We start from the raw sequence: 24,389 nt of genomic DNA, 5'->3' as shown, positions 1-24,389 counted from the left end.
GCACAACTGTGAGGGGGTAACAAGCAGGAGGAACAAACTGACAGGAACCAGGCCACTGGAGGCATGCCCATGAAGCTGTCCATTCCTGGTGCCTCTCTGTAACCCTTTCTCTGCCTCTTGACTGCCACGAGATGAGCTAAGACACTTTGACTCCCTGCCATGATGACATCACAGGGCAAGAGAAACAGTTCCTGATTTTAAGTTGCTTCCGTTATGTATTGTGACCACATGTCTACAGGAGAGAATGCATCTGTCCGGCATCAAGCCCCATCTTTGGATAGTTATGACATGTTTAACTCATATGCTGGCTTGAAAACTATTTATTATTGCTATTTCTTAGGAACACTAACCAGGGACATGAAGCACCCACCTACTCATTTGCCCTCACCTCTTTCAGGTCTTGATAATTTCATATTAACTTTATTCTTTTGTTGTGGCAATTTTCTCTTTTGTGCTACCATTATCAGCCTGCAATTTATACAGGTGAGGGCTATAGACTTTTTTTTCCATATTAATTTGATCTGTAGCTACTTTGGATTTTTTTTCAAAACAAATTCAATTTCTCAATATACAGCCAAAATTGCTGAATCCAGGGTTTAAAGACATTTAAATCCTCATGTTCGTATCTTCAAAGTAACAAGGTATAAGCTACTCAGATGCTCAACACACAGACGGAGAAGCAAAGTGCAGCCCACCAGCAGACTAAAAAGGGATTTCTTAAACAAGCTGCATGAACGGACATTGAGGACAGAAAAGCCACAACATCCTGTATGATTCCTTACCCATGAAACCCATTCTGAGTAGAAGGGCAGCTGCGGGGAGAATGGTGTTTAGCGGGGACAGAGCCTAGATCTGTCTGTTGAGATTGCTGTCAACACACAGCCTCAGTCTGATGAACAGGATGAAAAGGGTTCCTGTGCCATGCAGGGGCTCAGAGAACAGGACAGGGACTCTTCACTGGTCCATCAGTAAACCTCCTCCTACGTGCTTCCTCAGCTTATGGTGTGAGAACCAGGACTTTAATTTTATTTTATTCAAACACTTTCTTCTTGACTAAGTCCACAGGTTTCCGTACTTGTTAGCAGAATAAACCATGGCGAGCTCTCGTTCCTTAGCCGTGACTCCAAGCTGAAGGACACGCAGGCCCTCACCAGAGCAGGGTGGGTGTCCACTCACAGCGGTCCACCCTGCAGGCAAAAGGACCCGTATTTTTACTACTGGCTAGTCAGAAGGACTGGAATGGCCACACTCCAGAACACATCTTAGGATCTGTGGCTGGACAAGGTCTTCTTCCTGTTCAAGCAATGGGAGCTTCCCCAAGTCTCTTCCTGTTGTCAACACACAGCCTTAGCCTGATGGACAAGGCACGGGACCAGCAGGGCAAGGCTGCATGTGCACCTGCCTTGGCCACACTGACAGCCGCTGGCTGCTGAAGGTCGGGACCAGGTGTGACAAGCACTCCCTTCTCAAGAAAGTCAAGGGGCAGGCAAGACCACTACTGTACAGAACAGTAGTTGGCCCAGGCAAGGGGAGAGATACACAGGGAGGGGGAAGGGAGAAGACGCAGCCTAGGATGAAACCTTCGGCCCAACAGGCACAACAGTCTGGTTTCTCTCTTTGAACAGTATCCAGAAGCAGGACAACTTTATGATGCCTCAATCTCCAGACAGCAAGATCTGCATGAAAGCGAGCTAGCAGCTCTGGGGGGTGTTACGGCCACTGCCTCCATGTCCATTCGGGCTCTGAGCAGTGGCATGACATTCATCTCTTGCCAGTTGTAACCATTCCCTGTAAATGGGCTAATAGCTCTAAGGAGAGACAAACTCCCCGACCACAGCAACACCCTGTCATCAGCCGGTCGCTTCCAGGTCTCTGGAACTCAAGAGTGTTGTCCAGTTTCCTGATTTCATGGTTCCATCAAGAGCCACTGTGCCACAGCTTTGGGCTGTGCTGAGTGCCGTTCTCCCCAGTTCCATTCATCCAGGGTCAATCACTGCCCAGAGCACTGTGTGGGGCGGAGAGACGCAAAAGGAAGTGAACTCTCCAGAGCCAGGAAAGCCTCTAATATTTTATTGACAGAATTTGTGGTTACAGTACAGCGGAAACACATGTTCTGCTCTGAAAGCACACAAATGATACACACAACAGTACATTTCTTTTCCTCTACATCACAACTACTCTTCACATACACAGCCTGCAAGAGCTCCCACGTGGGTAATGCAAAGGGTAACCGGAGTAAAGCACGGCAGTGTCACTCTCACGGGAAGAGCACGGGGCTGGCAGAAACAGGGAGGCCAGAGGAAAGCAAGGTGGTGTCTCGTGGTTGCTAAGCAGCCAGCGCACTCCCAGCAACACAGCCTGCACTCCAAGCTGCCTGCACAGCAGGGAGGCGCACATACATTACAGGTCGATGAGGGCCACATCAGCAAGGGCAGTATAACGGCCACACGGCCACCAATTCCAAGCGAATGAGAGCACGCTACCACTAACACTGACCCATGCCCCGGGTCCTGCAAAGGTAGAGGGGTAAAAACAGAGAGGGGTGGTTAATGACATGCAGACCACAGCTGAAAGGCACTGGCATCTTTAACCCAGAATCAAACTGCAAAATAACAAGCAAAAGGTCAAGCTCTCCAATTCAGGTTCTGGAGGAGCAAATCCCAAGGAAAGACCTGTCAAGGCAAAAGTGTTAGAGAAGCTGCACATGTGGCCCTGGGGCAGACGTCCACAATGTCCCTCCTGCCAGAGGGGGCCTGACTCAAGCCACCGAAGGGGTGGAAGCCATACAAGTAGAGGGAAAGAACATGCAAACAGGGACTCACTGGTGTGTGTGTGTGTGTGTGTGTGTGTGTGTGTGTGTGTGTGTGTGTGTGGTGGGGGAACAGTGACAACACCTCAGGTGTCAACAAGACAGAAGAGAAGCAGAAGGCAAGGAGGGAGTCAGAGTCCCAGCCAGGGCAGGGGAATGGGCCACATAGTGAGATAAGAGAACAGAACGTCAGACACTCTTAAAGGGAAAGGAAAGCATGGGGCTCTGCTGCTGCACCTGAAAATTAAACACCAGGATTAAAGTCTGGGAGGGAAGTCCTCACAGAGGACACAGCTCAGCATCCGGATTCCGCACCTGAAAGTAAAGAACAAGTGGTTATCTGCTCCTCAGCGGCCAGTCAGCGTGGGCTGGGTGCAACCCGCTGTGTACAATGTGTGTGCTCTAAGACATCAATGCAGAATGCGTTAGTCCCCAAACCAGCCTCTGCTGTGCATGTCCTTGAAATAAAAAGTAGTTTAGCAGAAAGTCATGTAAGAAAGGCAAGAGGCCTACTGCCTAGAGCATATTAAACTTTCCAACACAGAACACAGCAACATGCACCTGTCTGTCCATCCAACCTGTGACTCTTAAGAAAAACGACAGGAGGTTCTCTCTAAATCACCTACAATTTCCCACAAACCTTTCAAATATCATTAAATAGAAGCAAGGAGCACACTTAACAGCCTCGTCTACTGTCCGTCTAAGGGGAAAGGAGAGTCCTTTCAGTGCAAGGACCTGTCTTCTCAGTTGTCCTACCACGTCGTGTTCTAAACGACAGACAGAGGTCTCTGGTCAGCAGCTTCTAGGAAAATGAGGTAAGGTACCTCACAAGTGTCCCTTCTGACACCTGACACCAGCAGGAGGTATACCTGGGATCCAATATGAATCAGTGGGTTGCTCTGGTCCTAGTACACAAAGCCATGGGTTTGTGTACCTAAGAAGTGAGGCATTTTAAATGACAAAAACTAAATAGGTTACAAAAAAACCTTACAGGAAATCCTTAGGATTTAATAAATCAAGGCTAAATGCCTTTCCAAGTTTATATTTAAAAATATAAAAAGAAGACTTCATCATAAACTTTAAAATACCGCAGCCATCATTGCAGAATCATTAAACTTGGTGAAGTATCTAAGGCTCTCCCATAACTGAGCTAAGCTCCTAGCGGCTTCCTCTGTGTGTGTGTGTGGGGGGGGGGGGAGGTCTTGCTCTTGTCTACCCTGTGCCCCGTTATCTCCTCCGCACATCGAGGTATACAACCCCCTGACCTCTTCTCCCTCTCTGAGTAACGAAGCGACTGGGCATGAGAGTAAGGATGCAAAGCCAGAGCTGGGGCCAACAAGCAGGGGGTCAAAGTTAAAGCTAACTCTCAGGAAGGGGAACACCAAGCCACAGAGCTCCCCCAGTGTGGCCCACAGCTCTAGCACAAAGAAGTGCTTCCTGACTCGTGCATTTTGTCTCAGGTCAGAGGACACAGAGAAGACCCTCAGAGCACCTAATGATGACCAAAACCAATACTTAACTACTGCATGGGCCTCTCGGGCTACTGCTCTTAGGTCGTCACTAGGACCTATCTCTGACTGGTGTCAGTCAGTGGCCTGCATCGAGCTTACCTTCCTAATAATGCCACAGGGAAATAAAAGACGAACAAACGAAAAACAAAAGACAGAAGACAGGGATAGTCTTTAAGCTTAGTTCTCCTTCACCTAGCTTATGTCACCCCAAGAATTCCCTCACATGCCCATCTGTGGGCCTCTACACCTGAGTGAAGGATCATCCTCTGGGGGTCCCATCAGAGGTATGCATCACTGACATTCCATCCTGTAAGTCTCTCCTCATCCACTGGACCACTGCCCAGTCCTCCCTCCCATGCCTTCCCTACCAGCCTCCATGAGCAGCAAAGCCTTCTACCTGCTTCAGGCAGAATGCTGCTTGGTGGGGGAAAAAAAATGACCAATGGGTGCAGGACCTAAGCTCCATCCTGATTCAGACAACCATCTCAGATTGTTGCATATCACATGAGAACTACCCAGATGAAAATGGAAAGCCCACCTCCCACCCCCGATCCAGCCACACTCCTCCACAGCAAGCCATGGGCACAGGACCTGCACAAGAAGCTGCCTGTTTGGATTGGGTGGGGGTCATGGTGGGAGGGTTGCCTCAGAATCTTTTTTGAAAAAGAAAAGGTGAGATTTCCCCCTCAAGAAGAGTATCAATAAGGATTTAACAAATGTGGCCAAGCCAAGGGCAGCATAAGGTTACGTTCAGGTAAGCAGCCGAGTGACTCACATTCATTACAGCACAAAATAAACATGGCAGAGAAAGGGAAGTACCTTGTCCCTGCCCCTACTATCTACCTCAGGACAGATGTGAGAGTCAGTCCTTCAACCTTCTGGAACTTGTGAACAAATAATACACAGATGAGGGTTAATGCATTGACTTACTACCATCTTTATGAAAATCAAATGTACACACAACAACAATTATGAAAGTGTCTCCATTAAACTTTGATAAGACAACAAAAAAGAACTAACAAATAGCTAAGATGTTGCTGCTTGAGTTGAAAGCATTTCCATTAACGTTTTAATCTGAAAAGGTCCATATTTACACAGTATACTAATGCTTTTCCATCTCATTTTAAATGCATGATACACAAAGAACAGAGATAATGGTTGCAGCAGATCTTCCACGGTCTGACTTCACTGTGAGAAGGGCACTGCAAGTGGGGGCGCTCTTTCTAATAATTCTGCTTCTTTCACTTTCAGGGGTTTCCGTCACAGAAGCCACGCCTTTAGGACTGGCTTGCCTGGTCTGACAGCCCACTCCAAGTCAACGTGTAGCAAGGTGTTCTAAGCAGTGCTTGGAGCCGCTCTCACAGGACACTGCTCATGTGCGCACAGTTAAGAGACACACATGCTCTTGGGGATCTCATCACACTCTAAGTGGCCCTGAGACCCTCGGTGAACAGTGGTGCTGATGAGGATGTTTCCTTACCTGACTTCAATGCTTCAGTGCCTACTTTTCAGACAAAAATGCATAATTGGGTTTTAAAGGCCCAGCACTCAAAACTATTTGAAAAAGCAGTGAAATTGTTAAATTCATTTTACTGTGTCCTAACCCTCAACCTCCTACATAGCGTCTATCTTGTCCCATGAGAGCTAACATTACCAAGCTCACGAATCTGACAAAGTATCTATCAACATTTCCTGCATCCAAGTGAAATGAGTGGGACTGAGAGTGGGGCGACCAGTTGAAAGCACTTGGATGGATGGGCTAGGGCCGACTCAGCTGGGTACAACCCCTGCAGGGCTGGCCCTTAGTGCACCAAGCAGGGGTGAGGCAGAGGCTTTGTGGTCAGAGGTGGCACCATACCACAAGGTCTTCTAAGACACAGCTCAACTGCCTGGAACCCAGACAACAACTGTGTCCCCGGTGCTCCTCACCGGCACATCGTGTCAGCTCAGAATCACCCTATGCAAAGGTCCTTGGGGCCTGGAATACCATCCTTCAGCTGTCACAACACTGGCAACCTAATTGAAAACGTAATGTAAAACTTCAGCTGTGGAAGCCAGCTGCTTCCAGTCCTGCGCTTAACTCCTTCCTTATTACCCAGCGACAGTAGATGACAACAGACTTCTGTCTCCCTCCATCCTACTCAAATACGTGAGATAAAACCACAGGTATAAAATACAACTAAAAAGTCCTGAGTGTGTCCTAGTGTCAGTTCATTCTAAAGTCTGACCCAAACACTGAAGCTTTCTTTCATGGGAGAAACATAATAAGGCACTGTGTTCAATGTCTGCCCCGCATGGACTCCAAGGGATGCTTTGTAGAAAGCAAGTCTCACCTGTTGGGATCAACCAAAATGACTAATGTGGACAGATACACTTATCTTGGGCAGCATCAACCCTGCTGAGAAATCCATCCCTCACACATGTGATAGAAGGGCAACCCAAAAGAAACTCAAGAGCCCTGAAGGACAGTGAGGCAATCAAAGCAGTGACAGACAGCACACGCCACAGAGCTAGGGCATTTAAAGCAGAGAAGCTCAAGCAGGTCTGACCACCCTTCAAGCTGTGCCTCAATCTATGCCAGGAAACTAGGCCAAGAGGGCTGCCTGTAGGGTGGCAGAGCCACTGGCTCTGGAGTGCCCTGTGCTTGCCTAGCTAGCACTGTGCCCATCTGAGAGTTTCTACTGAAACAGGTGGCACTTTGGAGGTATTTACAAGAAGCAGAATTGCCACTTCCATGGCACCATTCCCAGACACCCATCTCACACCCTGGCTTTCCAGGGCAGGTGAGTGTCAATCATAATCACCCATTTTTACCTATGTTTTACCAGAGCCTGTGAGGGCTTTCTGAAACCACTCCAGTTAAGCCTGGTTGAGAACTCTTTCCTAGCCTGTACTGAAGATAAGTGCAACCATTATCAAATATTCTTTGCTGTGGAAAAAGATCCTTGGAATTTGAGCTGGTAACGTTCTTTTCTGAATCTAAAACTCTGTGACCAATCACACAGCAGGATCACGAAGAACAAGGTCTACATGCATTATAAGCACTTGGAAACAAAAGAACACGAGAACAGAGTTCTTGTGGACAACAGAATTCAAAACAATCTAACACCAGACTCCAATCCCATGTCCACCAGTTTAAACAGCTCTCTTCTGGAATCACCCTGTGGCTGGCTGGTGCGTGCGCAGACAAGTTGGCAAACTGCAGACCCGAGAGACCTGCACTGCTGGGGATCCTGCACCGACCTACAGCTTCCTTCAAGAAATTCCACAGTGTGTGCAGCATGAGGTCAGATGTTTCCATTCAAGATCACTCCACAATCAGGGCCACATTTATGTGGGACAGATCAATCATATGCCTGTGGGGATTGGAAGAGACAAGTTACCACACACTCTAGGACAGCAATCCACTAAGGTGCATGGAAGGGAGGGCCTGATGAGCAAGACCTAAGGGGTATGGAAGTAGAAGGGGCCTCTCCAAACAAGGAAACAGTTTACAGAAAGGCTATGGAACCTGATCTTGTTCTGCACCTTTGTACAGCACTGCACTGCACCCTCCTCTTCCCCAGTCACCATTAAAGAACACGGAGGATACCTGTGGAATTTCTGCTGAAATGCTAGTGCGTGGGCCGGCTCCTTGAACTTCGCTATGGCTTTCCGTTGCTGAGGAAGCATCTGTAAACTCTAGAGGAAGAAAACAAAGACAATTAACTAATGCCAACTGTGACATAAAATAAAACACGTCATAAGTTTCTATATAGAATAGGAGTCCAGGCTGTTGGCTCAAACATGAAAATAAGTCACCAGTCCTCCTTGGTCTCCCTGGGCACCTGTACAAAGCAGTGTTCCTCAATCAGCTGGGGAGCAACATGTCCACCCTCTAGTACGATACAGGTAACTACAGGTGCAAACATTTCTTTCCCTGTGCCTTTTTGGAAGGCAACTTTTGATGGTGCTCTCACCCATCTAAAGAATGGCACTCTGCCCTATTTTACCACAGAGGATATGGGTTCTGGGCATGCACTGGGGTGAGCTGGGGGCCCTGTAAAAGAATGGCATATTGAGCTCCAGAGCCTCGGCTCACTCTCTGTTCTACAGACATAGCAGAACTGTCTCCCAAGTCAAAAGCTGCACACTGAGGAATGGTGAAGCAGGGATCTTAACTCAAGACAGGCTCCACAGACTGCTATCTCACAGCTCTGGCCAGCTGCCTTTCTGACGGTTAGTGTGCACTGAGAAACAAACTCACAATTGCTAGGCATTTCAATCTAGTCTACAGAACTACTAGAACAAACAACTAAGCTAATACAGAAAATGAAAAAGAGCAGTATCTGGCCAGAGGCAGCAATTAGATGCCAGGTATCACTACATGATGGCTCACACCCAGTGCTGGCTATAAGTCATGGTCACTAACCCACATGAGGAGTCACTTTTTGTTCTTGGATACTGGAGGCTCATGGGGTAAAAATTTTCTTCTGAACATAATTTCAGGCAGAGCCTAGCAAACAGATTTGTTCTAACAGAGGGGCTTCAAAATTACAATGAACTTATCTCCTTGGCTCTAAGCTTTAACTTAGCTCTGCTCTCTCTCAGAACGAGGCCCACATGTGTCTCTTGCTCTATCTTTCACTAGTCTCCTTTGGTCTTCTGGAACTTATAGAGCATTAGCAAGTAGCACGCTAACTGAAACCAGTAGTGTCTGTGGGGTCACTGCCCCACCAAACACAATTTTCAGGTCTGTTGGGTACTAAAACATAGTTTACCATCACTCTCTCTTGAGTAAAAGGCTTGAACGACCAGGTGTCCCCTTGGCTCACACTCAGACTAAGTCAGTGAGCACTGGATACATTACTGTACATTAGCATATTAACTGCTCAGCCGTCTCTCCAGCCCTGAGTCACAGCTCTGCTCATCACATACTGCCAGACTTTGTTTTGTCTTGTTAGTACACACTCTGAATCCCAGCATTTGGGAGACAGAGGCAGCTGGATCTCTGAATTTGAGGCCAACGTAGTTTACAGAGCCAGTTCCAGGACAGCCAGGGCTACCCAGAGAAACTCTGTCTTGGGAAAAAACCCAATCAACCAATCAACCAAATAAATAAATATTCAAGTAATCCTACTCAAAGTCATTACCCTGACCTAAGACCAGTAGTAATATGCTTCCAGAATGAACAGGCCTTGGTTCAGCAGTCCCTAAGGGACTCCCAGGGTGGCACACAGCACTTAAACTTCTATTTCATCTAAAGGGCAGGCATGTGACTGGTATAACCTAGATACAAATAACATGCCATTTATCAATAACAGCATTCTTTCTGCTGGGGATTTTAGGTGAACACAATAAACTTTATTTAAAACACAATTACTATTTTCAGAACACACACACACCACACACTGCAAATAAAAGGGAGATGGGGAGATGGGGATGAGCCACTTAAGAGATCTATATTAACCCCAAAGTCCCACTCAACATGTCTGCTGGGGATCACCAAAGTCAAGAGAATACCCAGGATTGCTTATGCTGAAGTCAGAGCCCATGGCATCAGTACTAAAGCTGTCCTCGAATGCAGTGCAGAAAGCCCAGAAAGTGAGAATCTCACAAGACCCAATTATAAATGTCACTTCTTCAGCAAGCACCTGGGGCCACAGTGTACAACACTGTTAAAATCTGGATGGCAGGGCCATTGTGCAACCCAGAGTCTTCAACTAGTTCTTATTTTGACTCTCTGGTTACAATAACTACATGTTAACATATCTATAACCTCCTATAATTAACTTTGTTCCTACAAATAATCTATACTACAACCGACTACTCAGAAAGCATCTTTTTAGACAGTTTCAATATATACCCCTTTTCAGAGAGTCTCAATATATATCCCAGCTAGCCTCACCTTGTGTTCCTCTGTGTGAGAGCCTCTCAGTGTTGGGATTACAGGTGTGTACCATTACAGTAGCTAAAATCACTTACCCTTAAAGACAGAGTGTCCAAACAGCTAGCAAAAGTAGTAGTCAAAGTCTAAAGATTAACCTCTCAATAAAAAAGACGAAAATAAGTTCAGCAACCTGTCTTAAGAATCCCATAATAAAAGGTGGCTATAATTAAACTCAAACACCTAAACACCAGGCCCAGTTTTGGAAAGCTTTCTCTTCTCACTTTTAGACCTCTTAAAAATAAGCAGACATATGTCTGTTTGAGGAAGGGTCCTTCCTTCTGAACTATATAACCCTGGCTGGCCCATAACTAGGCCAGAATAGGCTGGCCTCATTCTCAGGGGTCCTCCTGTCTTGGCCTCCCAAATGCTAGGGTTAAAGGCGTGAGCCACCACACCCAGCTGTAAATGGGAATCTGAAACATCTTAGTGAAGCACTAACATTAAAAGAATTGCCTTTGTTCTGCTCAGAAACGTGACATTCCCTGTATAGCCTGCATTTTCCACTGGCCATGCACAACTCTGAAGACCACTTGCTCATAGCAGACATGAAATAGTGTCTGTCTCCATCCTTCATATGACTGGTAACAAGCTCAGATCTGCCATTTTCAAAGGATATGACCACAAAGTGTAAGTTACTGCTCCATCTGTATTCCAAATGCTAAGATAAGCACCAGAACTGTGAGTGTGTGATACGGCTTCAGAAAGTAACACAAAGAGGCTAATTACTTGAAAATTTGAGAAATTATCACAAGTAAAATCTGTTAATACAAAAACATATAGGTACGTGTACACGTGAATTTTAGGATAGACTTTGTAGGACCCCAAAGGGCTGCTATACCCTGACTGAGACTTTCCGTGTGCTGCTGTCCACTAACTAACATTCTGTGGTTCCTCTAAGATCAAAACATCCTAAGGCATGGTGCCCCAGGAAGGGAATTTACACTTGACATCCTATTGCCCCCCAGTTGAGTTCCTGTTTTTTCCCAAGTTTGTGTGTTTCCTTCCCTGGCTTGGTGTATATATTGAACCTGCCCAGTAAAGGCACTAGCATTGTCTCATAACGGATGACCCGAGTCTGAGTCTTTCTTTAATCCCCCAGACCTACACCCGAGTTCCGCACCCCGCAGGCAGTGCCAGAGCTGTCAAGTGGAGGTTCCACCGAGATCAGGAAATAGAGGAGAACCTGATGGGATCGTTCCTAGAAGCCGCCAGCCAACGGAATGAATTGGAGAAGCGGCAAGCAGCGCTACGTGAGTGTGAGCTTTGATGGCACCATGGGGATTTTAAGTTCCTTCCTAGGAGTAATGGCACAGGATGATGCAGGTAAGAAATCCTTGTATGAGGTGGAGAATAGCTCCAGCTCTGAGGATGAGGAAGAAACTTTAGAAAAGGAAATAGCTTATTTAAAAGAAAGATTAAAGAAACGCAAGGTCAGAAAGGGAGCAGATTGGAAAGGGGAGCGACCACCTAGTAACAACCCTTTTGTGGACTCTACGGAGGCCACTGCTCCATGATGGATGCTCTCTGAGGGATTGGTGGACAGCAGAGCCCAACCCTAAGAAAGGGGTGATTTTTTCTAAAACAGGTTCCAATCATGCTTATCCTGTAATGGAAGTCCCTCACCCTAATAACCCTGGGCAAATGCTTAGGCAGCATGTGCCTTTGTCTTTTAAGGAATTAAAGAGCCTTAAAGAAGCAGTTTCCTCCTATGGGGCTTTGGCACCCTTTACTTTGGCAATTTTTGAGACCTACAGCGCCTTTAATTTAACACCAGGAGATTGGCAGCAACTATGCCTTGCGACGTTGAGTGGGGGAGACTATTTACTGTGGAGGGGAGACTATCAGGAGCAATGTGTTAGCTTAGCAAGATTAAATGCACAGGCAGGGCAGCCCCAGAGAAATCTGGAAATATTAACTGGATCAGGACAATATGCTGCTCTCCGTCAGCAGATTCATTATGATCCTGCTGTTTACGCCCAAATTGCCGCTGCAGCCGTTAGAGCCTGGAAAGCCTTGCCTAAATTGATCTCCTAGCAGCTGGAGATCAACTATCTAGGGTGGTCCAAGGACTGTCTGAGCTCTTCCAAGATTTTTGTGAACAGACTACTCCAGCTAGCAGAAAAATTGTTTTGGGACACTGATACTGGCAGGCCCAGAGTAAAACAGTTAGCCTTCGAAAATGCTAATAAATGGTGCAAGGAAGCCATTAGACCACACAGATCAAAAACCTTAGATGATTACATTAGAGTTTGCAAGGAAATTGATGGAAATTTTGTTATGGGACAAGTACTTGCAGCTGCCATGCAAAAAGCAAGAATAAAACTTGCTTTGAATGTGGCCAAGCTGGGCATTTTAAGACGGACTGTCCAAGGAACAAGGGGATTACGGGTCCTGGCCTGTGCCCTCGATGTCAAAAAGGCCATCATTGGAGTAATGAATGCAGGTCAAAATCAGATGCTGATGGCTCCCCTCTCCCAGCTTTGGGAAATGGTCAGCGGGGCCGCTCCGGGGCCCACAAACCAAAGTGTACGGAGCCATGAACACCAGTGTTACCCCTACTCCAGTTCAGTTTGTGCCTCAAACCAACACCTTTGTGTCAAAGACCTTGTCAGAGGTACCCCAGGAAGCACAGGATTGGACCTCCATTCCTCCGCCAGAGCAGTACTGACACCTCAGATGGGCCCTCAGGCATTAGGTAGTGTATGGCCCCATCCCTTCAGGGAGCGTAGGCCTGCTCCTAGGACGCAGCAGTGCATTGTTGAAGGGAATTAGGATCCTTTCGGGAGTGACAGACTCAGATTTTACTGGGGAAATTAAAATTATGGTTACTGTGGATAGGGGAGTTGTAGTTATTCCCCAGGGAGATAGAATTGCTCAGCTAGTTCTCTTGCTGCAGTTACCCACTAAACATGCTGCAATCAAGGATGCTAGAGGTGACGAAGGATTTGGATTCACAGGGACTGCTGCCTTCTGGGTTTCTACCCTAGAGGACTGCCCTACCTTTACCCTTTGGGTGGATGGAAAGCCTATGAAAGAAATTCTGGATACTGGTGCAGATACTACTGTGATATCTAAAACATCTTGGCCTAGTAGCTGGTCCCTGGATAGGTCCTCTTCAACCCTACAAGGAGTGGGGACAGCTGCTGCACCCCTCAAGAGCAGTAAGATCTTAAAATGGCTAGATGAGGAAGGATATGAATTATTACAAAAGGGAATTCGTTCTCAGAAGTTACAGATTAGAACAGATACTCTGAGAACTTTAAATGATTATCAAACATTTTTAGGAGACATAAATTGGTTGAGACCTTCCTTACAAATAAGCACAGGACAGTTAAAACCTCTCTTTGATATTCTTAAGGAGATGCATCACCCACTTCCCCCAGACAATTAAATGAAGAGGCCAGAGAATGCCTGAAAATGGTACAGGAAGCTCTGGAACAAGCTCATTTAAATTATGTAGACTACTCAAGGAAGCTGTTATTTGTGTTTTTTGCATCAAAACATTCTCGAACAGGTGCCTTTTAGCAGGAGGACCCTATTTTATGGGTTCATTTGCAAGCTTCACCCTCAAGATTGTTCTATCTTACCCACAGGCAGTAGTTTCCTTGTTGTTTAAAGCCCATGAAGTAAGCCTACAAACATTTGGTAAAGAACCAGACATGCTTATTACTCCTTATAATAAGGATCAGATCCATATTTTATCTCAAAATTATGTTGATTGGGCCTTGTTTGTTTGTACCATTAACAGCCAATTCGAAAATCATTATCCTGATAATAAGTTGTGTCAGTTTTTTAAGCTCCACTGGGTGGTTCTTCCAAAAATTATTTCCAATCAGCCCTTGAATCAGGCTCGTCTAGTATTTACTGATGGATCCTCCAATGGTAGGGCTGCAGTTGTTTCCCAAGGTGGAGTTGAACCTTACAGATGACCAATTGCTCTGCACAATTAGCATAGCGAAAGGCTGTACAATTGGCACTATCTTTGTTCCCAAATGAAGCTTGCGATGTACATACTGATAGTGTATATGATTCTCAAATTATGGACCCCTTGGAGACTGCATCTTATGTGGCACCTGTGTCTTCGATTTGTTCTTGCCTATTGCAGGTGCAAGCTCTTTTATGGCAGTGAACTTTGCCTCTGTTTGTGGGTCATATTCGGGGACATTCATTGTTGCCAGGCCCCATGGCCCAAGGTAATAGTGAGGCTGATTTTCACACCAAACAAATTTTGCTTGCCTTAAATTTAGTCACTAATTATGATAAGGCTGTTGCTATGCATAATAAATTTCATCTTAATGCAAATTCCTTGAAATTTCATTGTGACATTACCAGAAAACAGGCTGTTCAAATCGTTACTCACTGCCCTCACTGTGCGCAGTTTATCTCCTCCCCTAATTTGGGAGTGAATCCCCGAGGTCTTGCACCCAATGATATTTAGCAAATGGATGTTACACATGTTCCCTTGTTTGGGAAATTACACTTCGTTCATGTTACCATTGACACCTTTTCTGGTATGATTTTTGCCTCGGCTCACAGTGGGGAAAAAATAAAAGATGTTAAGAACCACTGCCTACAGACATTTGCCTATTTGGGGGTTTCCTGTCAAATAAAGACTGATAATGGCCCAGCCTATGGTAGTGTGTCCTTTAATAAATTTTGTGATGAATATAATATTACCCATAAGACCGGGATTCCTTATAATCCACAAGGCCAGGCTATAAGTGGAAAGAGCACATTTAACTTTGAAAAATTATCTTGAAAAAACAAAACAAGGGGAGTTTACCACACCTCATGCAAGATTATCCTTTATTTTATGTATTTTAAATTTTTTATTAGTGGATAGTGATGCACTGTCTGCGGCAGACAGACACTGGAAATGAGCCCAAAAGGCACTGGGCTTAGTGAAATGGAAAGAATTGTCATCAGGTGTATGGAAAGGCCCTGACCCTGTGTTAGTCAGGGTGAGAGGTTCTGTTTGTGTTTCTCCTAAAGATGCTGAAGGTCCTGTTTGGATTCCTGAGTGTTGTGTGTGCCCTGACACTACGCAGCCTCGCCCAAGTGGAGACCTACTGGAGCCTTGTGAAGAACCCCCCAGCTCTGATGTCAATGGGGATAAGAAGCTTGACCTCGTCAGTCATAGTTCCCACCAGCCAGACCACTAGAAAAGCTGATGCTAATTTTGAGAAACCAACAATTTCTTCATGTTACTCATCAGTTATTAATGTTACTTGTGTACAGCCTCTCTATGGAGAGAAGTTTCAAGCAGGACTCAAACTGGCCAGAAGGCTCCTTAAAGGATGGGCTAGTTGTCCTTGTCTCTGGGAGTCCTAGTCTTTGGGGCAGCCACAGCAGGATTGATATTTCTTTGCTGCTTTCACAGACAGCAGATCCAGTCCCAGGCAGTTACTAAGCAGGTGCTCATGTTGCTGGCAGGAGAGAACCCTTCTGCCCAGGTTTGGCTCAGCCTTTACTGAGAATAGTAGATGAGTCCTTACCTACCTAAGACAGGGGCCCTGAGGCTGGCAGGGATTCCCAATGACGAGTAATTGGTATTGATGGAAGGTGACCTAAGACAGACACTATTCGCCTATAAAATAAAAACAGAGGACCCGTAGGACCCCAAAGGGATGCTATGCCCCGGCTGAGACTTTCCGTGTGCTGCTGTCCGCTAAGTAACATTCTGCGGTTCCTCAAAGATCAAAACATCCTGACTAAGGCACTGTGTCCCAGAAAGGGAATTTATACTTGACATCCCATTGCCCCCCAGTTGAGTTCCTGTTTTTTCCTGAGTTTGTGTTTTTCCTTCCCTGGGTTGGTGTGTGTGTGTATATATATATATATATATATATATATATATATATATATATATATATCGAACCTGTCCAATAAAGGCATTGGCATTGTCTCATAACGGATGACCCGAGTCTGAGTCTTTTTTTAATCCCCCAGGCCTACGCCCAGGCTCGGTACCGCAGGCAGCACCAGAACTGTCAGACTTCATAGGACAATTCGTTCTACTAAAGTATTTACTTCCTAAACTTTGTGAGGCAGGCACTAGCATCTTTCTTCTTGAGTACCATCTTACTACAAATGTAACCCACAATGGCCACTGTTCTGGAAAGATCAGCCACTGGCATTGTCACCACATGCAGGCAACCCACCTGGATGGGCCCCACGGACATCAGCAGGCTCTTCAGCTGGACATCAGTGGTGGATGAGGATAGGCCTTCCACGGACACCACACAGGGCTGTGGCTTGCATTCCACCACTCGAAGGTTCTGCTTATTTGGCATTAGTCGTCCCCGGCCCATGGGACCTGCCACTCCTCGGCCTCGTCCATGCATGATGGCCTGGCAATGACAAAGAAGATGCATTCTGACATCTGAGTGGATTCTTCCTGTAGTGACTAATAAAGTACAAAAGTAAGAATGTGTTCAGGGTCCCTCAGGGCATGCTGTGAGCCACAGGATCCTCTTAGAGGGTGGCCTAATAGGTAACCAGGGCAATACCAGCAAGTAGAATGAGGCTAAGGTGGAAGTCCCAGAGTTGTGCAGCTATATTTGGAAGGGATTCCGGCATTACTTACATTCATGATACAAGCACAGCAAGGCTAGGACACTGGCAGCATTAGCACAGGGAAGGGTCATATCCTATCCTACCTGTCCCAAACAAACACTTCTCCTACCATGGCACAGGCCAATGGACATATGGTATACACAGGGTTAAATCTGCAACTGTAACGAGTCATCTGGGATTCAACACAAAGTGGGAAGGTTTATATTTATCATCCTCAAACCTTGAAATAAGACCTCGTCTAGCCACATGTGACAATCACCTCCAGAGCTTTCACACAGTCATACACCCATCTGCCAGTAAAAGCACCGTCGTTCAAAGCTACTCAGGCCTCCGAAGCACAGTGAAGAGCCTTCACTGTAGAAAGGCTAGATGGCTGGCATTTCTAGCATTTTTAACTGGTGAGGCAATTAAAAAAAGAATAGCTAATTCTGAAGTTACATAGCTAGGCGTGCAGACAGTGGAACCAAAGTACACTGGACGCCACCCATGTCCTACCCTAATTCTGTCCTAGCACTTGGTTTAAAGGAGTAATCCACCATACCCCACTACCTCACAAGGAAAGGCACAAAGCCAGAGTTGATACTCAGAATATGTGAGGGCACCACAGGAATGTAAACCTAGAGGAACACAACTAGAGGTCCATCTACATAAGGTCACTACTGTTCTTGTAAGGCAGACTCTGGAGAAATGAGGGGACAGTTCAAGGACTCACAGGAGACATAGCAAAGGTGAATTAACCAGTTTGCTGCTTTTATCACAGAAAGTCACATTATGTACACGCTGGTATAGATTTCAGCCAGATACTAGGTTTTAATATAAAGTCTTATAAAAAGTCTCACAATAGTTCCAGCAAGTGAGAGACACCACTGGCCTCTTAATGGAGAGCTAAGGAGTCAGAGGTGAAACCTCTTCTAGCAAGCCCACATTTAATTCTCTAAAGCCACGTTCTTCATATAGCCAGAGGTTAGGTCTGAAAGGCAATGTGGTCTAGTGCAGTCTGTGAGATCCATCATTTTATTGCTGGACTTGACACTAATGTGTACATCTGCCTGCTGCAACAATTGAGTCATCTATGGGCTCCTATCTCATTAACAGTGTGAGAGACAGGACATACAAGGTAAAACAAACACTGTACCAGCAGACCCCACATCTAAAGAGGGGCACAACCTGAAACATTCTCCTTCTGCCTGGCCTCACCTGCACCTCAGACATGTGCCACTGCTGTAGAGGGGACTTTGTGTTCACCCACTTCTGACAGTTAGCTAGAAAGCTGCCTTTCTCCCAGAAGCTGAGGAACACACACTGGAACTTCTGTCTGCAACATGACTAGACTGGCTTCCTCAAGAAGGGACAGGGAGCCTCTGGGCTCCAGGCCTCCCACTTGGCAGGCTGGGCTCAGAGGAGATGCCCTTCACCTACACCTTTACCTCCACAGGGCCTTGTCTCTATTCCTTAAACTGAGGGGTGATTAGACAGGACGAGCCCGCCTCCAGTTCTCCATTGGGAACATTTCTGCTATCAAGAGGGTGAGAGGAACAGAGGTACCAGTGCTGTCTGTACTGGGCAGTGGCTGTTCAAAAGTGTAGGGCAGCCATACTCTCTAGTTGTACCACTGAGGAAATGAGCTGAGGGAAAGGCTTTCTAAACCAGGACTAAGAAAACAACAGCTCATTTATTAATGTGAATACTAGCAAGCACCAAAACAACCACCTAATGCCACATCCTCTCAAGCAGCAGGCCAGGCAAGCTAAAGGGGCAGGGCCTTTCCACTTCAGTACCTTCTTGGCTGGGTGAGTCCCTTGGATGCTTTTGATCCCTGGAGGAATGGCTGGGTACATGTGCGGCCCCACAGGAAGGAGCTGGGGCTGCTGAGGAACCCCCTTGGTCAGCGTCACCTTGCGAGTAGGCTGCTGTCTCATGTCTGGAGGCTGCGGAAGCCGCTGGGGCTGGCCTTCTGTGTGTGAAAAACCATCGCTCTCTCCTCCCTGCTGAAATCAACAAGGCAGCAGGCAGATCAGTGTCTGCCCACTGTTCTGGTCAGGCATTGGCATCCACTGCCAGTGCTGACCTCCAGGCAGAACCTTTCAGATAGAAATAATGCCAAATCTGCCTCTTCCCTGGAGCCAGTAGGGAAACTTCTCATTGGGCAGTGGTTAGGGTTTTAAATATAATATTTTTGAAATTTAAAGCACTACATTTTCTTTTAACAGATGTATCCATTTAATGAGGCTGCAATAAACACAAGTACTGTTTAATTCATACTGGTTATATTGTAAAACTACTTCATTTTTTTATTGCCAAGAATACTCCTGTTGAAAACTGACAACCAGTCATAACTTTGTAGTTGTTGTTCAAACCCACCACAAATGAAAAAGCTGCCTGGCTCCAGGGTCTGCTGCAGGAGTTCCTCCACCTGAGATCTATACCACTAGCAGGTTTCACAGTCAGCCAATGCCAGAAGAAGCACATGTGCTTGGCTAAGAGCTTTGGAAACATGTAACATGTGCTCTCAACTCCAATGGCTCTTGACCACAAGACCATGAGGAATGACCATAGGCATGCCCATGTCCACTGAACTATCAAGCAGCAGCAAAAAGACAGTCTGTGGGTGAGGCCTATGGGCAACCTGCAGTCTTCAGCAGTGTTTCAAAGAACGACTGGTGAGTGGGACAGAAAGAACAGATGACAAGACTTCTGGCCCGCTACATTATGCAATCTTAGTAGACATGGATGCTGGCCCTTGAGAAGTGGCTAGTGTACTAGTCCTCCTCTTGATGTGAAGAGGCACAGACCAGGTGATGGTTGGTAGCCTTCCCACACAGGGTATACAGCCATGAGGGTAATGGGTGGTGACTTAGCAAATGATTTCAAAAGAGGTACATGTCTATATCCATCTCATATTCCTATGCAGCTATAGAGGTGGATTATAGTTTATCCCCGCCAAAGCCTTTCTGAAGTTTAACTGCCCGTGCAGTAGTACGTGAGGTCATAAGGCCTTTAGAAGGTGTTTTGGTCACAGGGACTCTACCCTCCATGAAGTGATTAATACAGTTCTGTGAGAATGGGTTAGTTAAACCAAAAGCTGTCAAACAGCACCCGGTCTCTTACATCTCCCCCCACCCCCTACCTCTCTTCTGCAAGCATCTGTCTGACTTTCTCCTATGAAACCCTCACCACAATTGGGATCCCGGCTGCCATGCTCTAAAATTTCCCAGCCTAGAGAACTATGAACCAAAATTAACCTCTCTTCTACAACCAGCCTTTGGTATTTTGTTATAACCACAGGAAAAAAAGACTAAGAAATCTCCTAAGTTATCTTTTAGAGACCACTTACTGGAAGAAAGGAGCCTTCAAGGAAAAGCAACCAGTATAACTATTACCCAAGAAAAGATAAGCTGTTACAAGGGGGCAGAGCTTTGACCTTGGCAGCATGCAGAAACTGGCAAGTCTGGTCTCCCTAACACTGCACAGACTTGCAGAACAACCATTTTGGGGCAGTGGAATCAACACAGTGAAAGAAGAGGTGATGGAGCACCGTTTTCCAGGACCAAGTGTGTATGTACTGTCACCTTCCCCCAAAGGACTCAGCAATGATCTCAGGACAAAACTGGATGGACCAATGGGACCCACAAGCTTCTGGGGCTGTGGTCCTGTCTGAAGACTAAAAGAGCCCCAAGAGCCCAGGCATTTTCCTCATGGTGCCTTGGGGGGTAGGGGAGAAATATGACCTGAAAGGCTAAGCTATGCAGTACTGGTCCAGAACTAAGGAGGACATGGTAAGAAATAATGATTAAAAAAAAAAAAATCTAAAGTGAATCAAATTCAAATATTACAGTTATTCCAAAAAAGGAAGGAGAACAAGTTAAGATCTTAAGAGGAACCAACCCTACTTCCAGACAAAGGAGGAAGGGGACAATGAAGGTCACACTCAAGAACAGACACAGAGAAGTCACTTCTCTATCAGCCCCACAGGCTACTCTGAAAATAGCAAACACCATACTCCTTTAACGATCCTGACTAAGAAAAATAAATGGGCAGAGGACAAATGTTTCAAACTGGAAAACAGAGGGACCGAAAAAATGCAGCTCAAAGCAGTAAAGAGGATGTTATGAACATTATGCTAGCATATCAAGTCAACTCATATGAAATGGGCCAATCCTATACAAACACAGACCCAAACTGGCTCAAAAACCAAGGAGCAAAGACTAGAGGTCTAAGGAGCAAGGAATTAACAAAGAGACATTTCTCACAAAGAAAAAAAAACACAAAACTCCATTCTCCCAGGGGATTCTACCATAGTGCTAGGGTAAAAATGTTACCTAGTTCAGTCTTGTTCGGGGGTGGGGGGGGGGAGGAGAATGGGAGGCCATGTTATGCTGACCTCAAAGTCACCAACATCAAAAGGAAAAGGCACCTACTAAATAAAGAACTCCATCAGAAACACCCAAAAACCTTTATCAAGATGTCAGCTGGTTCACTCTAGGAAAACAAAAAAAAGCATCTCACACCAAGGTCATTCAACTCTTAACTAGTACACCATAACATGATACAACTAGACAGCCAGACCCAGCCTGAGAGGTGTTGGGCCCAGTGAGGGCAGGTAGGTCACTGGCTCCTACAATAGGTGGCTATGTACTGAAATTTAAAAACATTTTACCATGGAAATTCTCCAATATGTACAAAAAGAGATAACCAAATCACATTCATTCATTCATCATGTTTTGTTTTTCGGGACAGTCTCTTTGTGAAGCCCTGAGTGGCCTCAAACTCAAGGATCTGCCTGCCTTTGCCTCCTGAATGACGGGCTCAAAGGTGCATGCCACCACCACCTGGCTTCACTTTTTATTTCTGAATCAGTTATATTTTGAAAAAAGGAGGCACTTAGAATAGGCCTTGTCCACCTGGATGCATCTCCTGTCCCCCAAGGACAAAAACTTCTGAAAGCTCTTGACAGGCAAAGGGCAACAGCCTGACTTTCTGAGAACTATGGTTCTATGAGGAGTTTGCCTTTCCACATGCTTCCACTGAGTGGAAGGTCAATCCTGGACTTTTGCACAATGAAAAGCTAATTTCAGGCAAAGTTTCTGGCTCTCTGGATTAACACTAGTAGAAAACGGGCTTCTGACAGGAACACATTTTTATATCTAGAGTCATGCACATAAACAAACCTGAATGAGATTCAAGACAAACTAAATCTAACCTCTCTCTTGCTTGCTGTGTCCTAGTGAACTAGTACACCTAGTTACAGTACTGAAAAAGGACCTATAAGTGTTAGTCTCTACATCGCACACGTTTTAAATACTGCTGCTTCAAATGAGGCATCTTAGAAATCTATTGCTGAGATGTAAGCAAACCAGCATCCCTGAGTAGATGGCAGACGGTGGTCCCATAAACAAGCAAGTCTGCAGGAAGAACAGTCTTCGCAGGCAGCATGGTGCATACTGTAACTTCCGGCACAGCAGTTTATCCAAAGCAGATGAGGGGCAAGAAGTTGTAGCCATCATAACCACCAGGTAGACACATACTATTGAATTGCTCTAAAATGATTGTATTTTAATGAATAAAATAAAAATGTCCCTTTTAGACTAATGTTTGGTTTTTAAATTCTTATCTGAATTAAGTAAGCTCAGGGAATACTTTTTATCAGCTTAATCTTACAAAAAATGAGGTTTGTGGCCATCAACATTAGCAGGACAAATTTATTTATAACAAATGGTTTAAATGTACAGATAAAAATGCCCATTGACACTGTCAGGGCTTCTTGCAATTTGACAGATCAAATCTTATTTTCATTCTTTAAAGCCCATGAAGAAGTGATATCGCTGAGTTGCATTCACTAGCAGGCAAATTGATTAATCCCTTGCCATAGAACCTCAGCCCTTGATTATACCTATCAGGCGTTAAGCAGCATTATTCTGGAGTGACAACACTTGACAAATTCCCCAATCATTTTCCTCAGCCTTTGTGGCCCTGCTAGCTTGTATTAACCCTGATGAAAAATTAATTTTCCTTATCTTCTTCTAAACCCCAAAATCCAAATCCGCCAAACTGGCAACTCTTTCTGTAAAGGTATTATGAAAACCTCTAAAAGATTAATTGCATGTCTTCAGGTGACATTAAATTAATTTCTATACTCATGACAGACATTTGATACTCAGCACTGAAAGGACAGATAACATTGTCAGGACACACAGAAGGACAGTGGTGTGGTGTCCTAGGGCAGCCTCTTATGAATTCTCCTTCTGATAAGTTCACACTTCACTGTCACCAGCAGTGTAGACGATGGTGCAGCCACAGACCTTGCTGCACAGGTTTCTATTAAGGACAACAATACAGGCCTATCCCAGCAATCCCTAGGAGGCTCGTTTGGGATCAGCACAATAAGTGGTATGCAAGCTATGCAGAGATTCTAAGTCCACATATGTGTAGAACTCTACGTTCTCTCTGCAGACTGCTAGACTACATGAGAAACAGGACAGAAATGGGTCAGTCCTCCTCCTTGCCCGGGTGCAGCTGTGGAATGTAAGAACACCTTATATTGATCAGCCATGCCTACATACCAGCAAGCACACTGGGAACAGAAACCTGGAACATTATTTCAGACAATGGGTCTGGAGAGCAACTACAAACCAAATCCAAACGATGAAAGCAACTTGAATACCCAGACCTAACTACTGGGCTTCACTTATGGGGATTCACTTAGCACATGTGTTCTACTTCACCATACGGGAATGTGGCAGTTATTCAGGTGCTTACTTTGTAATAATCCTCCCTTCTGAGATTAGTTAGATACAATAGAAGAATTAGCTAGTCTTTAAATAAAAAATTTTTAAAAAAACCCACCAAAACCTTAAGCCTCTGAGGAGAAACAACAATGTCTAGGGCAGATGGCACTAATCTAGCAGGTGAACATGAAAGTGTATTTTACAAGTGAGGTTCTGAGAGCGTTGCAATATGGAAGCTTCCTAAGCAGTGGGGCTGGGAACTGGTTCTTCCAACTCAGAGCTGAGGCTTCCCGGGCAGTTCTGTTCCTGCAGGCTGCCCAGTGCCTACTGCCCCGCCCATGTTACCAACAGTCTCTCCAGAACTCTATCCATGGCCCTGTTCTATATACCTGCAAAAAACAGTCACAGTAAGTTCTATCTCCATCTGAGCCACCTAGGCTATGCCCATGTGCCATCAGATTGCCCTACAAAGCTAGCTTCTGCCAGAACTAACCAAGCAGGGAAGAGCTGTGTCCTCTAAGTAACAGCTTCAAACTAGCAAATGTGACAGATCTGCCAGTTCAAAGTTCAAAACAGCAGGCAGACAAGATGGTTCAGTGGGCAGGGGTGTTTGATGGTAAGCCTGATGACCTCAGTTCTATCCCCCGAGAACCACAGGATGGAGAGACAACTTCCATAAATTGTCTTATGGATCTCCACATCGTCTCACCAGAATAAATGTGAGCAGTTTTAAAGTTCAAAAGCAGCAAACACATCTTACAGAACAATCCTGTTCAGCAAACCAAATGAAAACGAGTTTGAAGGGGAAAGCAGGAAAAGGTGGCTGCAAAGATTAACAG

The 24,389-nt window shown here is 45.5% G+C and overlaps 1 protein-coding gene across 5 annotated transcripts in view; it reads right to left on the bottom strand.

Annotated features, from left to right (window-relative positions):
• Positions 1 to 2,048: 2,048 nt before the first annotated feature.
• Positions 2,049 to 24,389, bottom strand: part of Rbm33 (RNA binding motif protein 33) — a 101,971-nt gene continuing 79,630 nt past the window's right edge. For 2 of the 5 annotated variants that reach the window (XM_028774640.1, XM_028774642.1), the window contains 4 exons: positions 18,604 to 18,813; positions 16,411 to 16,599; positions 7,913 to 8,001; positions 2,049 to 7,676 (listed from right to left, as the gene is read on the bottom strand). In XM_028774640.1, coding sequence (XP_028630473.1) covers positions 7,628 to 7,676; positions 7,913 to 8,001; positions 16,411 to 16,599; positions 18,604 to 18,813 — 537 coding nt within the window. In that variant the 3' untranslated portion in view covers positions 2,049 to 7,627. The remainder of the gene's footprint in view (positions 7,677 to 7,912; positions 8,002 to 16,410; positions 16,600 to 18,603; positions 18,814 to 24,389) is intronic. The other 3 variants (XM_028774641.1, XM_028774644.1, XM_028774643.1) reach the window with 2 other exon arrangements.

The sequence above is a fragment of the Grammomys surdaster genome, unplaced genomic scaffold (assembly GCF_004785775.1).
Source record: "Grammomys surdaster isolate TR1022 unplaced genomic scaffold, NIH_TR_1.0 242, whole genome shotgun sequence".
Taxonomy (NCBI): domain Eukaryota; kingdom Metazoa; phylum Chordata; class Mammalia; order Rodentia; family Muridae; genus Grammomys; species Grammomys surdaster.
The sequence above is the reverse complement of the archived record's forward strand: the minus strand, read 5'-3'. Positions and strand labels throughout refer to the sequence as shown.